The sequence below is a fragment of the Eucyclogobius newberryi genome, unplaced genomic scaffold (assembly GCF_026437365.1).
Source record: "Eucyclogobius newberryi isolate DKJ021-1_F unplaced genomic scaffold, fEucNew1.0.hap1 SCAF_9, whole genome shotgun sequence".
Lineage (NCBI taxonomy): Eukaryota > Metazoa > Chordata > Actinopteri > Gobiiformes > Gobiidae > Eucyclogobius > Eucyclogobius newberryi.
In genome coordinates this window covers 32,089,542-32,108,029 of record NW_027316532.1, presented here as the reverse complement: position 1 = coordinate 32,108,029, position 18,488 = coordinate 32,089,542, and the positions used below count along the sequence as shown (strand labels likewise).

The 18,488-nt window shown below is 41.4% G+C and overlaps 3 protein-coding genes across 6 annotated transcripts in view; 1 reads left to right on the top strand and 2 right to left on the bottom strand.

The window, feature by feature from the left end:
- Window positions 1-18,488, bottom strand: part of fam32a (family with sequence similarity 32 member A) — a 139,984-nt gene that overhangs the window by 86,088 nt on the left and 35,408 nt on the right. The window lies entirely within an intron of this gene.
- On the top strand, window positions 423-16,083 carry tpm4a (tropomyosin 4a). Of its 4 annotated transcripts, none has more exons than XM_072438014.1 (9): window positions 423-748; window positions 1,930-2,055; window positions 12,436-12,569; window positions 12,675-12,792; window positions 12,911-12,981; window positions 13,056-13,131; window positions 13,856-13,918; window positions 14,052-14,121; window positions 14,544-14,726. In XM_072438014.1, exons 1-9 carry the CDS (start codon window positions 635-637, stop codon window positions 14,624-14,626), a joined length of 855 nt encoding a protein of 284 aa, XP_072294115.1. In that variant the 5' UTR covers window positions 423-634; the 3' UTR covers window positions 14,627-14,726. The 4 variants fall into 4 exon arrangements, with proteins under 4 accessions (XP_072294115.1, XP_072294114.1, XP_072294116.1 ...); XM_072438013.1 differs by lacking the exon at window positions 14,544-14,726 and adding an exon at window positions 15,126-16,083 and having other exon boundaries at window positions 424-748; XM_072438015.1 differs by lacking the exons at window positions 423-748; window positions 1,930-2,055; window positions 14,544-14,726 and adding exons at window positions 5,659-5,827; window positions 15,126-16,083.
- On the bottom strand, window positions 15,940-16,848 carry LOC140353446 (small ribosomal subunit protein eS27-like). Its single transcript, XM_072438019.1, has 3 exons — window positions 16,626-16,848; window positions 16,442-16,552; window positions 15,940-16,348 (listed from the first exon to the last, which is right to left on the bottom strand). The coding sequence occupies exons 1-3, from the start codon at window positions 16,717-16,719 to the stop codon at window positions 16,320-16,322; spliced, it is 234 nt and encodes a 77-aa protein (XP_072294120.1). The 5' UTR covers window positions 16,720-16,848; the 3' UTR covers window positions 15,940-16,319.

Below are 18,488 nucleotides of genomic sequence, written 5' to 3'. Positions count from 1 at the left end.
ACAATATTTTATTAGTGTTTTTATATCTACGCACAGAAGGCATATTATGTTCCTTATTTGCTTTGTAAAATCTAAAAGATAAAACGAACCATTCGGGAAAAACCTTTGAAAAGAACATTACAAAAAGCCACCTTCAACTTTACACGGCATTGTCTCACCCACCAATATAAACGTTTCTCTTGAGTGCTTGATAAAGTGTCCCAGCACTGTTATCCATCGGGTTATATGTGGAAACCTGCACCTCTGTGGCTCTCTTTCGCCTGGTGCCTGTCTCCGTGCAGCATCCCAAATAAGGAGAGGAGCCGCGGTCACAGGCCTGACTTCTCCTGTGTTTAGAAACCCTTGTATGAGTGCTGTGATAGCCGCAGTGAAGTGGATGCTGAGTGCTGAGTGGATGGGTGCAGTAGGAGAGAGAGGGAGGTGATCAGAAACCAGAGGCAGGTTTTGGTGCTACCCATATAGGGCTCCTACTCTCCATCCCTGTTCACTTCTGCCTGGCGTTCTCTCCCTCTTGCCTTTCTGCCTCTATAACTTTGTCAAACTCTTCGCGCCTTTCAACTCGACCTCGGCAAGACACGGTGCCAGGCTTCTTCTCGAAACTTTCCTTCTATCATCTCAAAGAGGAACCACAACCATGGAGGCAATCAAGAAGAAGATGCAAATGCTGAAGTTGGACAAGGAGAATGCCATTGACCGGGCAGAGCAGGCGGAGACAGACAAGAAAGCAGCTGAGGATAAGTGCAAGCAGGTGGGACGTTTTACTGAATAGCAAACAGTAGTAAAAGTGGGAAAAAAGTACAGAATTATGCATGAATCTTATTGAAAATGTGTGCATTGTAAATGCAGAATGGCTCGAAGTGGTTAAGCTGCTAACATAAGCTGGCTTACAAAATACCAAACATACCATCACGACGTAAACTGTAGGTTTATAGACTGCTCAAAATAATAGTTAATCATTTTGGTGAATGTAAACGCTTTGAATAAATGTTTTGGGACAGTTTAAGATTTATTTTTGTCACCGCTAATGGTAATGTTTGATGACTGAATGTAAAGGTGCACTGTGTAACCTTGTGTGTGTGTGTGTGTGTGTGTGTGTGTGTGTGTGTGATTGAGAATACCAGAAAAACAAGAGTGAGTCATATATATTGTACTGTATTGTAAGTGTTTATTTGCTGTATAGTGGAATAGCAACTGTCACAAGAGTAAGCCACACATATTGGTCGGTAATTTGGCTCAGACCACCCACTGTTAGAGCGAGGTGAAGAGGGTGACATCTCATTAGTCTGAGGTAATAAAGATTATGTCCAGTATGTCCAGTCCATATGGAAGTCTAATGTAAAACACAACATATAGCCAACTGTTTCCACTTGCACACATACAAATAGTGCCCACATTTATTAAGCCGGTAGTTAAAGTTATCACTCACTGTAACCTACAGAGAAACTATGACGGAGTGAAATTCATGAGGATTATCGTCTGCACTTCAGGGGGAGAGATACTGATTAGGTCAAACACTTACTCACTGTGAACACACATGGGCTTCAGTGGTATTTGTAAAGAAGATTAAGGTCTGCATATCACCATTCATCTGCACGAAAGACTGATAGGAAGTCATAACGCTTCAAACATTTCCAACATGAGCCACTACAAAACAGCTTTATCAGTGTCCTGTACAAAGCTAAAATTATATAAAACTACTAATACAGAAAAAATATTGAATATAATTTCCAACAAAAAACAATACATTCATTTTGTATTACCATGCAGTTTAGATATATATCCAACCGATTCCAAAACAATCAGGATATCCATTTTTTATTTGTATTTTTCAGAATGTACATCTAAAAAATAAACAACAGCACATTATATAAAGGTATAATAAAAATAATGTTAATATATATACGAATATCACTTCTGACCCGTCTGTAGATGGAGGAGGAGCTGATGGATCTGCAGAAGAAGATGAAGCAGACTGAAGATGAACTGGACAAATTCTCTGAGGGGCTCAAAGATGCTCAAGAAAAACTAGAACTGTCTGAGAAGAAAGCTGCAGATGTGAGTATAAAGTATCTGCGTAGAGCTCACCACACCAGAAAAGAAAGATGTAAACAACTCATGTCCTTCAATGTTTTTTTTTACATTTGCCATTGTAGAGGGGCTAGCATTTCTATCTTTTGACAAAACTACACAAATAAATGCTTCTAACTGTTATTATCAATCAATCAATCAATCAATCAATCAATCAATCAAGTGTATATTATAGAGCACTTTACAGCTACCACACAAATCCCGGTCACGACTCTTCATTCCTCTGTTAAACCTTTCGTTCTGGTCCTAAATGGATGCCTGTATTATTTTGTGCCTCGCTTCTTTTGTGTCGCCTCAACTCTTGGCAACACGGACGCGCAGCACTCAAGTTTCCATGGCACTGGGAAACCATCGCTCATTATGCCCCATGCAGCTGGACTTTGTCTAATCCAGTACCAGCTGCGAGTCCGCTTTGATCCGGTGCGAGGGCCACAGAACCCTTCAGAACCCTTACATTCCTGCGAAGCCACTGAAAGACGAGCGCTCGGATGAACCGCAGCTCCGACCCCAACGCATGACAGTCGAGCTCAGCGTAGGAGACAACGAGGTGGAGGAGTTCTGCGACGTTATCTGATCCATGTACTCTGAAATAACTCTGGTAAATGTAGCATGACATTAGGAAAAGAAAACTGTACTGCTGTGGATAATTATGTGCAATCTGGGTAAGGGATCATATTTGAGATAGTTGGCAGCGACACAGACCTCAGTGTTAGTCTGTGGGTTTGCAAAACTGCATGTGGACAACTCAGGAACGTCTACTGCGAGTCTGCAATAATGAAACCATAAGATGTACGCTGATCCTTGAGTAAAAAAGAAAGACGTATTCAGTGAGATAGAATGTCATCGTCTTGTCAAAATGTCAAAAGTGAACTACTAATACCAAGGAGAATTAGTGATAGCATTCAAATTAAGCTGTACAGGAGTTACATTGGAACCAGTATTCTTTATATTGGCTTCAAGCAACACCGTAGTGCAACTTTACACTTGAGATCATCAGCAGCGGTGGAAATATCTAAGCACAAAAGTAAAAGTACTGCACTTAAGTCATATTTTTTTCAGTTGATGCTGTTTACTTTTACTTTACTACAGAGAGAGAGTCATTTCTGTACTTTCTATGCCATTCCATTTTTTAAGTTACTTTAGATAACATTCTGCCTAAAGGTTTTGAGTTATAGTCCTGGCTTTGAGTAACCAAAATAAAAATAAAAAGACAAAATAAGATGAAGTTGCTCCTTAAAATCAGCACAATTCTTTATCAGTATCCCTACTATTACTACCTACCTACTATTTGACTCTATAGTTCTCAAATTCTGTGTGAAATACTTTTACTTTTCACGCTAATTGAGCACATCAATACTTTGACCTACTCAGTTATTTATATGTCAAACTTGAGTAATTCTTTTGCACCTGTATATGTAGTTTTACTTAACAAAATACTTCATTCAGAGTACTTCATTAGTAATAATATATAATAATACATTTTTTTAACTTGCTTTATGCATTTCATCTTGTTTTAAAGTTAAGTAGTGCCTTAGAGCCTGGTTACAACCCACAAAGTAAAAATGTGAGTTACTTCGCAGAAAAATAAACATCTCATTCTCCGTGCCCTGAGATGTGGCATTGTGTAAACCTTGCGGAGGATATCCCATGGAAACACAGGGCAGCACTAAAAGAAGGAAGTGTCTGAACCGTACAGACTTTAAAATACCTGGACCACAGCGTCTCCTCACACACTGATTCAATAAACTCAGAACAGCGGCGTATGCAAAGTGGGTCAAGTGGACTGCCGGACAAAAGAAGCACAAACTGCGGCTGGATTCACACTGCAGGGAAAAGTGGCCCAGATCTCACCACTTGCATTTACAGTGCCTCCTCTGAACCTGAATGAATCTGTTTTGAATAATCAACCGCTATTAAGGCTGCCACTGAGAACTAGTACGCCCATTCATACAGATAACAAGGACAAAACTATGCACACTATACTGATATTACGATTGAAAGCCACTATCCACGACTTACCCAAGTCATTTATCAAAGGAAGCAGTTAGACTCATCATGAATTCACATAGGGACCACCACACCTCATCAATTTGGAGAACACTGGAGGGTCATGGGAAAGAACATCACAAAAATGCTCCATAAAGAGTTAAAAGACTGGTTCATGCATATGGGCCATACGCTGACAAACACAAGCAATCAATGTCCTTATGTATGATTGTTGTTTGGACAGCGGGCACAGTTACACTTTCGGTTTATTGTGAACAGTATTTGGTCGGGCAGCAGCGAGGGGGAGTGGGGGGTTGCTCTGGTATTTGAAGAATGCAGCAAAGACAAACAGAAAGCGCCACACTCCTGTCTTTAATGAAATCAATGCGCCGAGCTGTTCCGGTGCGAGGCCAAAATAATGGGCTTGATCAGAAGAGGATGCAAATGATCAGGGAGCGTTCTTGTAGTGAGTTTACAGAGGCCATTTAGAGCTGAAGTCCCGGCTGTAAGAGCTGCAGTTACTGGCCTACTTGCCCATTCAGCCAAAGTGTTTGCTCATAGGCCTGTTATGTGAATAGGAAACGATAAGTACACAGGGCATGACAGGCCAGACCAGGACGACATCATTCAAATCAAGGTTTGAATGAGCAAAATGACAATGAGCAGCAATCACGGCCTATGAGCAAACATGTGTAACACTGTCCGTCAATGAGACTTTTATGTTGTATTTAATTTATTATTTTTTAGGTTTGGACAGTTCCAGATTGATCGTTCCTGTACATTTTTGTGACGTTTTGTAGTGTATTCTTAGCTGGCCAGGCAAACTTAACAGCATAGCAACATCACAAATCGTACGACAATTCTCCAAATCACTACAATTTGACACTATCACTACAAATGACACTACAATTTCAGAATCAGAATCAGAAAAGGTTTATTGCCAATGAACAGAATTGACAAACATGGGAACTTGCTTTGATGATTCGGTGCAACATAAAACAATGAACAATGATTAAAAAAACAACAACAACACCAACAACATAAGTCAAAAAGAAAACCATTTAAAATCTGCTATCTCTGCTATTTTAAATGATAAGCTCAACTGAAGAGGGCTCACAGAAGTTGTAACATTTCTTCAAGGTGAATAGAACAGTTGCATCCTTCAATGGTGCAACATTAGGCTACAAATGTGTAAAAAAAAAAAAGTATTTGTTTCTACCATGGATCTATTCTAATGGTTTCTCCTCCTTCAAAGTCTGTGACCGCTCGAGCCACAGTGAGCCCACGCCCCGCCCTCAGTGACGTCATCGCCCCCGTCTCTCTCTCTCTCTCTCTCTCTGTCTGTGTGGGTCTATCTCTCTCTCTCACTTTTAACCAAACACGCCAACTTTTTACATTCCCGACGAGCGGAAGACACATCGCGTTCGCACACCGTGGTTATGTGACTTGCGTTGCACTCGAACCATCCATTCCCATTCAAAGACTCGACCGGACATCGGCTCTTTTTGTGCGGTCGCTCTTTTTTTTTTGTGTGAGTTGTACTTGGGTCGTTCCTTAATCCGAAGGAAACAAAGCAAAAGCAAGCGGCTCCTCTCTCGTACATCAAAAGCAGTGCGCGACGATGGCAGGCGTCAACTCCGTGGATTCCGTCAAGAGAAAGATCCAGAGTTTGCAGCAGCAGGCGGACGACGCCGAGGATCGAGCTCAAAACCTGCAGAGAGAGCTGGACAGAGAGCGGGACCAGCGGGAACAAGTGAGACACATTTGTAACGCGCTGTATCTCTCTCTCTCTCTCTTGCTGTATCCTGCTTCTTCACACTCACACGCCCGGCGCGGGGGGGACTTTATTGCGGTTTATCGAACCATCGCGGCGCGTTAATTCATTCGCGTGCGTGATTGTGCCACAAGGCAAAGGCGTTGGTCCAGCGGAGGAGAAAAAAAAAAGTTTGGATTCCTGCAGGTTCCTTTGCGCATGCCCAGTGCGCGCCGACTAGGCCGCTACGCACAGCCATTGAGGATAAAGGACCACGTAGACAAGTCATGTTTAGCAAAAACAAATGTTCTGGATTCATTCATAGGCCTATCATAGACAATATTATTACTACGTGGTTCAACTTGCTACCTTCGACTTAGTGGGAGTAGAGCAACAGTCTGTTTGGAGGAGGCAGACAAATGGAAACACAGACACACACACACACACACACACAGACACATGCACACACAGACACATACACACAGACACAGACACATACACACATACACACACACACACAGACACACACACACATACACACACAGACACATACACACACACACACACACACATACACACACACCTCCATAGGAAATTACTAGTTACCACACACAGTTATTAGGAATTGCATTGAACTGTCTCGTGCCCAAAAATTATACAAACTGTAATTCATAGTTTTACAAATAGCCTTTGCACCGATCCAGAGGCTGTGTCTGAGGCACCTGCTTTTACAGCCCCAAGAAGTGCTTAGCAGGGCAGTTAAATGCATTCTCAGCTAGTTTCACATGATTCTTTATGACAATGTGGTTAATGATAGGACAAATGTTGACGTAGTGACTAAGGGAGAGTAGGAGAGGAAGGCGCGGCTGTATAGATATGAAGGTATGATGATGGTGATGAGAGGGGGAGATCAGCCTTTGTTTATTTGGTTACTATTGGTCACCATTGAAGAAATAGTTGTTGTCAGTGACAGCAGTCAATGGGTGTCCAACCAGATTATCTTTGTCATCATGTTACGCTACCTACTTTCCGAATATTATATTGAATTGTAATATATATAGCCTAATTATGTATTATTGTTGACTAAACAGTGGCAAAGATATTCACAAATGCAATAGATGATGCTGAACTAGTGCAGCTACATGGAAAAGAAGCCGCCAGGTCAGCTGCGTGTGTGTGGTGTGGTCCCATATGTGAATAATTAGGCCGACCTGAAGAGATTCCTTGGCACAAAAAGCCTTTCTTCTGTAGTAAGATCACAACAGGAACCTCACTGAGCATGTTAAGATGAATCACTCTTTTGGAAATGTGGATGCTGCTAGATCAAAACTGTTAGCCACATTTCACACTATAATGTGTAATAGTTATTAGTTAGTTATGGTGTGGTTTTGACTTCTGGAGACATATGACTATTTTATCAGAATCAGAATCGTTTTTATTACCATTGTCAATTAACATAGTTCGCAAACACAAATCACAAATATATTGGTGCATAAGAGTATTGATGACACTATAGGTTAGGGAAGTGTTTCTGCCTGTGACAAGGGATAATTGTCCTAATCTCACTAATTGTTATTTTTCATGTTATGGCACACAACAGCTGTCATGGTTATTTAGGGGGTCACTCAATTTGATAGATTAAAATGCTAGTCATTATATGACATTATATGATCTAAAACTACATTAGGGACATACCTTAACAACATAGGGAAGTTACACATCTAATGATGATTGGTTAATACAGCAGTGCTGCCCCTCCCGGGATGTTGTCTGCCGACTCTGGTCCACACTTCCTGTGCTCTACTCGTAACACTTCCTGTCCCTAAGCTCCAATCCAGGACAATTACAAACTTTAAAGTTTACTCTGGCCCTTAGGCTTGGAAGAAAGTGTACGTTATTACACATAGTTATATTTATAACTATATCATTACAGAAGAATAGGGATATAAGATTTTCTCTTTGAAAATTCTATACAGATGCTGAAGTGTTGTGTGTCCACATAATTATAACTGATTTCATGGCGAAAAAAATACTTCCTGATTTTAGAGTTTTTATAGCTAAACTTTCCAAATTTAACTGCCACATGTTAGCCATTGTGGGGAAACTCTGGTCAGTGGTCTGATTGTGGCCGAGCTGCAATATTCATTTGCACTTTTTATACAGCAACTCTAGAGTGTGCATAATGTACTTGAAGACCATTTTTATTCACACAACACCATATTAACATCTCTGGCCTTATTATAGGACCTATTGTTTTTTCCAATGTTTTTAGATTCAAGAAGCACATGTGGGCTCGTTGCAAAGGGAGTTTCATTACAAGAATGTTTACATGAACTGTGAAGCGCTGACCTCAGTTTTGAGGGACCACAATATTGATTGCTTTTGAACCATGTAGGACAACTAAGAAAAATAAGTTTTCTATTAAAATCTTATATACATATATATTTTTCACGCCATAAGATTGCAGTCATTGTACTTTGTGTATGCTGCAGAGTCAGAAATAACTCTGAGCTAACAGCACTGTGCAGCTCATTAACCCACTGCCCTGAATCAGCCAGTAATAGATTTTCTTTTTTACTTCTCCTTTGCTTCACTCAATATCACACCCACCTTCGTTTTGTTTCTTTTTCTAAAGTATTTTTGGCCCGTAGGCTTTACTGGACAGGGCAGATGAGAATGAAATGGGGAATGAGAGAGAAGGGAGAACATGCAGTAAATAGTCAGAGTTGGGAATCGAACTCGCCTCTTCAGGTGTTCTGGCGGCAGACTGTGCTACTAAATAAACAATGTCAAGATGGACTATTAAACTAGTTAAATAAGCTAGTAGTAGTCTGTTTTGCTTCCTGTAAGTGCTTAAGTATAGGGCTTGTGTTTACGGCCACAATCATCTGCAAACTTTCTCCAGCGTTTTACCATATAAGGCATAGTTCATCCCAGTGGGCCCAAGAATGTAAGCGGGTGAGGAAGCAGCGTGGTCACTGACAGAGAAAATCGCCTCACACAGAGATCATCAAAGAGGGGAAATGAAAGAATAAAGCTTCAGAAGACTTCCTGTCAGCTCTTTCAGGATTCCCCTTTGGTTGCTTTGAGTTATTCCTCATTACCACTATATGATCTTACTATACTCCTGTTGGTTCAGAAATGTAGAATGCATATGTGGATTGACATTAATTGTTTTGGTATCTAGTTTGGGCTTTTACAAAAGCAAATACCGGTATTGAAGTATGATTTATTGCTACATCAAATTGATAATATTGAAAATAATTTGACACTAATAATCCCAGTATAAATGTATATTATAGTAAATGCATGTACAATATCTTGACATGAGCTGCAACAACTATAAACCTGAATTAAACACTGACATAATTTGTCATAGAAGTCACCTATTTGACCCTCTAAATCTCAGATCTGATTCTACAACATAAAGATAATAAAAATAATTCTCACTTGTACAAAGAAGATGTACAAACAATAAATATTGTTCCAGCTGTAGTCTACTGAAAGTCGATATTGTTATCAGAATCAGAAAAGTTTTTTTGCCATTGTCAATGAACAAAATTGACACACATAGGAATTTGCTTTGGTGATTTGGTGCAACATACAATGATGAACAATAATAAAAACAACATTTATAGAATCAAATAGGGCATGCATTTATTGTGACAGGTCTAAATCTAGTTGACTAAATTATTTTCATTCATGTAGTATTTTTGTTGTTGAATGGCAGGCATAAGGGCTTGTCTAAAATGAGTGCTCTGTCTTTGTGGGAAGGGAATACCCAATGTGTATTTGAATGAATGTGATCAAAAATTAGATGCTGATAGTAAATGTTAGACCAACATGTGGTGTGGTTATGACAGACTTTACAACTAACATTTATTGAGCTTCAAGAGCCCTGTTGTATATTTGTGAGGGTGTGTGTCTGTTGTACAGTGCATAATGTGCTATTTTTTGTTGAACTTAAGTGGATGAATAGCAGGTTTGTTTGTGTGCAGAGCAGACAGCATTCCTCAGAGCACATTGATTCAGTCGGGAGTCAGGAAGTAATAGTATCTGTTATTCAAGGCCCTGGTTTAATTCAGCAGCATGCAGCAGATGTGGTGTCAACAGATGTGCACTTATGTAGAACACTTTTCTAAATGGATTTCAAGATGGTGGTGGACTGATTTACGAGTTTACTTTCATAATATGTTTGGATTAGGTTACTGCAACATCACTTGCTGACTGTTTGGAGACAATTTAACGTTGACAGAAGTTTCCTGTCTCATATCAAATCTCTCCTATAGGCAGTGTATGATATATATATTTCTATTTCTCCGCACTTTCGTCTTGAATTTAACAGGCTGTTTCCGTTGTTTTTTTGCTTGGACAAACTTTATTGATCACTTGGACACAAATAGCTCACAAATAACAATACAAGAATAGTTCTTAAAAAAGTAAGTAAATTGTGTTAAATATCAAACATATCTCAGAGAATTTGAGTGATACTTGAACTTCAACCTATAGGCGCTGGTGGATTGCAAAAATATAACCTGATTATTGTTATCACAATGTTGATTAATGATTAAAGAATAAAACGGTTACAGTATATGGATGTAAAGGTCACGGATTTCTAAGAAGCTGGCCCTCTTTGTGAGTTGGGAGTAGTGTTGTTGTAATACTAAAAATAATATCCGATGCCAATTTTGATGGAATAGAATATAATAAACTTTTTTGTAATTGATTAGAGCTATAACAATATTTTATTTTCTACTGCTTCTGTAAGTAAGTATTGATTTATGAAAAGCAAGAAGGACTATCGGTCGCCCCCAAAGAAATTCTGGCAAACCATCCGGCGCCTCAGGAGGGGGAAGCAGTGCCTCACCAACACCGTCTACGGTGCGGGTGGAGGCCTGCTGACCTCGACTGTCGTCGGACGGTGGAAGGAATACTTTGAGGACCTCCTTAATCCCTCAGTCACATCTTCTGAAAAGGAAGTAGAAACCGGGGACTCGGAGGCTGGCTCATCCATCACCCAAGCTGAAGTCACTGAGGTTGTTCGCAAACTCCTCGGTGGCAGGGCTCCGGGGGTGGTTGAGATCTGCCCTGAGTACCTAAAGTATCTGGATGTTGTAGGACTGTCTTGGTTGACACGTCTCTGCAACATCGCGTGGCGTTCGGGGACCGTGCCTCTGGACTGGCAGACCGGGGTGGTGGTCCCTCTGTTCAAGAAGGGGGACCGGAGGGTGTGTTCCAACTACAGAGGGATCACACTCCTCAGCCTCCCCGGTAAGGTCTATTCCAAGGTACTGTAAAGGAGAATCCGACCGATAGACGAACCTCGGATTCAGGAGGAGCAGAGTGGTTTTCGTCCCGGTCGTGGAACACTGGACCAGCTCTATACCCTCCATCGGGTGCTCTAGGGTTCATGGGAGTTTGCCCAACCAGTCCACATGTGCTTTGTGGATCTGGAGAAGGCTTTCGACCGTGTCCCTCGGGGTGTCCTTTGGGGGGTGCTCCGGGAGTACGGGGTCCGGGGCCCTTTGCTCAGGGCTGTCCGGTCCCTGTATGACCGGAGCAGGAGCTGTGTTCGCATTGCCGGCAGTAAGTCAGACCTGTTCCCAGTGCATGTTGGACTCCGCCAGGGCTACCCTTTGTCACCGGTTCTGTTCATAGTTTTTATGGACAGAATTTCTAGGCGCAGTCAGGGGTCGGAGGGTGTACGGTTTGGGGACCACAGGATTCCACCTCTGCTGTTTGCAGACGATGTTGTCCTGATGGCTCCATCCAACATGGACCTGCAACATGCACTTGGACGGTTTGCAGCCGAGGCCATGGTTCTCGACCGGAAAAAGGTGGCTTGCCCTCTTCAGGTGGGTGGGGAGTCCTTGCCCCAAGTGGAGGAGTTCAAGTATCTCGAGGTCTTGTTCACGAGTGAGGGAAGGATGGAATGTGAGATTGACAGGCGGATCGGTGCAGCGGCTGCAGTGATACGTTCGCTCCTAGGTCTACGTTCCTACCCTCACCTATGGTCATGAGCTTTGGGTAATGACCGAAAGAACAAGATCGCGGATACAAGCGGTTGAAATGAGTTTCCTCCGCCGGGTGGCTGGGTGCTCCCTTAGAGATAGGGTGAGGAGCTCTGCCACAAGGGGGGGAGTAGAGCCGCTGCTCCTCCACGTCGAGAGGAGCCAGCTGAGGTGGCTCGGGCATCTGTTCCGGAGCCTCCTGGGCGCCTGTTTCAGGCATGTCCCACCGGGAAGAGGCCCCGGGGAAGACCCAGGACACGCTGGAGAGACTATATCTCTCAGCTGGCCTGGGAACGCCTCGGGATCCCCCAGGAGGAGTTGGAGGAAGTGTCTGGGGAGGGGGAAGTCTGGGAGTCCCTGGTTAGACGGCCGGCCCCGGATAAAGCGGTAGAAAATGGATGGAAGAAGCACATTAAAAGGCATAGGTCACAATATTTATTTAATTTTGAAATAAATATGCCAGCCCAGGTTATGGCGTCTAGTTCATGTTTTGTAACTGTACATTTGGGAGGTTGGCAATAATATTCTTACTCAATCAATTTCCACCTAGAAAATCATCTTAATTTAAAACATTGGGGAAATGTTTTCTTCTCTCAGGCAGAGGGTGATGTAGCTGCTCTGAATCGAAGGATCCAGCTCGTGGAAGAAGAGTTGGACAGAGCCCAAGAAAGACTAGCCACCGCTCTGCAGAAACTGGAGGAGGCAGAGAAAGCTGCAGATGAAAGTGAAAGGTCTGTGTGGCAAAGAGGCTAAAATGTATAACTTTTGTTATTAACTTAAAACTACAGACAATAAATACAACTTATTTATTTTTATTTGGTTCTATTTTTCCTCAGAGGTATGAAGGTGATTGAAAACAGAGCATCGAAGGATGAGGAGAAGATGGAAATCCAGGAGATGCAGCTGAAGGAGGCCAAACACATTGCAGAGGAGGCGGACCGTAAATACGAAGAGGTGAGATGTGCACCCTGAGGCATGTGATCAGACTCGCCTGTGATAGTTTATTTATTTATTTGGCATGGACAACCTCTTGTTTATTGTGAATTAATGTCTGTTTGTCTCTTTTGTCCAGGTGGCTCGTAAACTAGTGATCTTGGAAGGCGAGCTGGAGAGGGCTGAGGAAAGGGCAGAACTCTCAGAATGGTAAGAGCTGAACAGAAAAACTCTCACAAACCTAAAGTTAACAATTATATTTATCATCTTATTTACCTCAACAGTAAAGCTAGTGATCTGGAGGAGGAGTTGAAAAATGTGACCAACAATCTCAAATCCTTAGAAGCTCAGGCTGAGAAGGTGAGTTCATAACCAATAAAGTATCAGAAAGACAACATCCATCTATGACTTTGGCCATACTCAGTTTTATTTTAAAGCTGAACTATGTAACTTTAGTTGTGTTGTCTCCATGGTGATGTTATCATTTTGCCTAGAATGTTCCCAAGTACGGCATTAAACCTGAGCAGGCTTGCCTCTCTACATATCTTACCTGGAACTTGTGCTCGTCGCCACAAAGATGTTCACAGTAAACAGGGCTCAGAAGTCTTCATGAATATGTTGATTTTATGGAAATTAAACAATGAAACCGTTATTAGTCAATAAAAGACAAGCAAATTAGCCTCCACTCACAGGAAACAAGTAAATGGATAACTGTCTCAGGGTCTTGTCCTTAGACCCTCCTTCTAAGCAAGGAAAAATGCAAAAAAAACTGGTGGAGAAAAAAGAGAAACCTGGAGGAGAACCACAGTGAAGCAGGTAGTAGATGTGACCAGGACTGACACAGTTTATGTCTGTAGATCCTGAATACACTCAAAAAACAGAGGGATAGAGAGTGGCCCATCCAAGACAAGGATGGTATAACACCGCTGTAACATGCCATATTTTGGAACTTTCCAGGCAGAGCATAAAGACAATCAGGGGGCAGACCCACATTCAAGTTTTGTCATACTCTACGTATAATATGCTTTCTAATGTCTACTGAGCCTGTATGAGTAAATGAATACGTGTTTATTTTTGCTTACAGTACTCAGAAAAAGAAGATAAATATGAAGAAGAAATCAAAGTCCTGACTGACAAATTGAAGGAGGTGAGAGCACAGTTTTGACATGCTGCATTTTGACAGTACACATACCGTACATGCACAATCTAAAGCCTCTAGTGCATATATGTAGCATGTATTGCTCATATTGCTCTGAGTCATGTGTTTGTTTTGTGGTCAGGCTGAGACTCGTGCAGAGTTCGCAGAGAGAAGTGTGGCCAAATTGGAAAAGTCCATTGACGACCTTGAAGGTACGAGACACTATCCAAGGGAGAGTGTACAGTTATTTGATCATCAGAATCTCTATTTCACTTTGAGCTACCATCAAATGTATTGGTGTTTTTTTTTTATCCCTTAATAGACAACATTTTACTAGACATTTTCCTTGTCATCAACTAAATGAAAATTCATGTTTCCACACATTTTTAACAGGAGTAGGTCATAGTTTTGCATTGCTATATTGTCCACCAAGTACATCAACCCATCAAATAAAACATTCTTGTCATAAAATGTTTAAACTCTTAACGTACAATGTTTAATCTCATTCATTGTGCTTTTTCTAAATGACTGACCTTCATTTTGTCTTCTTCCATCTTGACCTGTCCATATTTCTTGCCTTTCTCGCGGCTGTCCTTGCCACCTGCTGTTCTTGCTGTTGACATCTGCCCTCCAGATGAGTTGTATGCTCAGAAGCTGAAGTACAAGGCCATTAGTGAAGAGCTGGACCATGCCCTCAATGACATGACATCTCTGTAGACGCCTCTGCTTTTTCTGTGTTCATCTCCTTTCTGTCTAATTGCTTCTCTCATATGTGCCTTCTCTCTTTGCATAAAAAAAGATTAAATATAAGTAACAATGCAGTCACTCTTTACATTTAAGTCTATACATATTACACCATTGTTATTCGGGGACAAGTTGTATTTATTGAACATTAAGTTTTTTCTATACCTATGATCAAGTTTTGTTTCTCAAGGTGAGAATTGGTTTAAATATTTGAGTGACTCCACGTATTTTTGGCCTGGTTCACAAACACTAATGCACAAAAAGATAGTCATTTTAACATTATGAGCACAGTGTTTTCAGATGTTTGCATGTGGCACAACCACCCGAAGCTGTTAAGCAAAACACCTGTTGATTAAAACCACCTCTTTTTCATAAGGAATGTTGTGTGACAGATCTACAAAGGACCTGAAATTGAAGCTGGTGTGTCCAAGAAATGCCTCATGTTCTTACACACTCTGTTTTTTCCCCACAGATAAATTATCACATGCCAAAGAGGAAAACCTGGGCATGCACCAAGTCCTGGACCAGACTTTGCAGGAACTGAACAACTTATAAACACCTTAGGAGGGACGGTGAAGATGAAAAATATGCCAAGGACCATCAGCGCTTGACTCCATTCCACACGTTGAGCCGTAAAATCCTTTCTCCCCATGTAAAGGGGATTAACTTAAACCTTATCTTCTTTGATTTTTTATTCTATGGCACAATTTTACTTTAATTTTTTATGCTGTTATTATGAACCCCATGCTTTTTATATGTCTGGCTGTAATTACAGTTGTTATCTCCAGGAAAGACAGTGGCAGGAATACAATTCATAACCACTTAAGATGGCTCAACATGACATTCAGTTAATGTAATTTCTATCATATAGAGTTTGTTGCCAGTCCAGAGTGTTTAATGGTGGGGATTATGTAGCATTATGTCAGAGGGACTCAAGTGCCACCTGGTGGTGATTTGAAATACTCACCATTTGTGCTTTACCGTCTCCCAGTTCAGTAGTTCAACAATGTAGTGTATTTATCCACACTGCAGTGCTTGGTGAAATGGCATAATTTGGTCACAAATGTCCAGATCACAATGCAGCGTTCTTTATCTTATTCAGCCATTCAACTTCGCATAGCTGGCAATAGTTGAGCAAGTAAAACCCATCATTGGACTTTCAAAGTATATCAACAGACATCTATTGTATATAGAATGAAAGTTAGCAAAATGTTGTATTGCATTGACTTTATATAACTCACATTTGTCATGGGATGTCAAGACCAAAGAACACACATAAAATAGTCGTCAATTTATTATTGTTTATTTCTGTTTAATATAGACAGGTTTTATCCCATTCTATGACTGGAAGTGTCTATTGACTCTTCACAGGGACCATTAAGACGTTCGTTCACCATCCCCTCATTGTCAATAAATGTTTTACAAAATCATGGTGTATGTTGCATGTTCATTGTCCAGAGTTACACTGTATTAATCACCTTGGTTAAAACTACTAAGTGATTTTCTGTTATAGCATTTTTGTCCAAACCAGCACAGTTTTACAGGAACGTAAAGTAGTGAAGTACAAGACTACACAGAAACTCATTCAGATAAATAATTTCATTCCACAACAATCAGAAAGATAAAATGGTTATATCACCCATTATTGACATGACTGAACGTGCATTTAAGAACATTTCCTCCTGAAGGCGCAACCTGTGAATGACAGAAACATATTCTTGGTTATACATTGGTTACAGAAAACTAAAACAATGTAAACTATTTCTGCTACACCAAAATGTGTCTGACCTTCAGTGAGTCTGCATTTCCCCCCAGAAGGCTGACACAGCACAGTGGAGCATCCGGCACATGGGACCACTGTCTGGGCATGGCTGAAGATGGTGCTGATTTTGTAGCAACCTGAATGTTTATAATGAAAGAGACGATAAACAAGTTTTCATTCTGTTTGATGTCATGAATGGACCCTACTAACCTGTACATTTAACATCCATGAAGTAAGAATTTGGGCTTTGTACGAGTCTCTTCTTCTTATGTCGTCTACGCTCCTCAGAGAAAAGAGGATGCATAAGATCTCTGGCCAGCTGCAATTCAGATCAAAATTTGATTCAAAGTTCAGACGATTATGACCACATTTATTTTTGTATTTTTATATCACAAATATACTGCTATATTACAATGGAATCAAGGGGAAATTACAATAATAACAACAAGCAAAAACATAGTCAGATAAGACACCCTCTACAGGCTGGTCCAAGTATTGTAGCTACAAAAAAAATAACAGACATGCCCGGACAAGTCTCACACACTAGTTAAACTACTATAAAGTGATGCATTCATATCCATGTACATTCAGACATCTGTTTAACATAGTTGACACTGAATGGCAATTAAGATAACGTAACTGAACTGTCTGTTGGGCTAAATGTTTCTTAAGAGTTTCTTTCACAAAGCTGTATAACATGGCCATAGATCCATGGATAAAAGTGGCACACAAGATGCAAGGCTCAATCAAGTGAAATACAGCATATACTTACCGACATGGCCAATTTGTCCAAATATGATTAAAAATGTGTCGTGAGAAACAGAAGCTGCAGCGCTCTTCTCGGTCTGTTGTGATCTGAGGCGGAGGCGGGGTTTATGAGCGGACTCATCTGAACCATGGATCTGTGTGATGGACGATACCTGGACGATACCTGTGACGATACCTGTGACTTTGGTTCATGGATCTGTGTGATGGACGATACCTGGACGATACCTGTGACGATACCTGTGACTTTGGTTCATGGATCTGTGTGATGGACGATACCTGGACGATACCTGTGACGATACCTGTGACTTTGGTTCATGGATCTGTGTGATGGACGATACCTGGACGATACCTGTGACGATACCTGTGACTTTGGTTCATGGATCTGTGTGATGGACGATACCTGTGACGATACCTGTGACTTTGGTTCATGGATCTGTGTGATGGACGATACCTGGACGATACCTGTGACTTTGGTTCATGGATCTGTGTGATGGACGATACCTGGACGATACCTGTGACGATACCTGTGACTTTGGTTCATGGATCTGTGTGATGGACGATATCTGGACGATACCAGTGACTTTGGTTCATGGATCTGTGTGATGGACGATACCTGGACGATACCTGTGACTTTGTTTCATGGATCTGTGTGATGGACGATACCTGGACGATACCTGTGACTTTGGTTCATGGATCTGTGTGATGGACGATACCTGAACGATACCTGTGACTTTGGTTCATGGATCTGTGTGATGGACGATATCTGGACGATACCTGTGACTTTGGTTCATGGATCTGTGTGATGGACGATACCTGGACGATACCAGTGACTTTGGTTCATGGATCTGTGTGATGGACGATACCTGGACGATACCAGTGACTTTGGTTCATGGATCTGTGTGATGGACGATACCTGGACGATACCTGTGACTTTGGTTCATGGATCTGTGTGATGGACGATATCTGGACGATACCTGTGACTTTGGTTCATGGATCTGTGTGATGGACGATACCTGAACGATACCTGTGACTTTGGTTCATGGATCTGTGTGATGGACGATACCTGAACGATACCTGTGACTTTGGTTCATGGATCTGTGTGATGGACGATACCTGGACGATACCAGTGACTTTGGTTCATGGATCTGTGTGATGGACAATATCTGAACGATACCTGTGACTTTGGTTCATGGATCTCTTCAAAGTGATGGACGATACCTGGACGATACCTTTGACTTTGGTTCATGTATCTGTGTGATGGACGATACCTGAACGATACCTGTGACTTTGGTTCATGGATCTGTG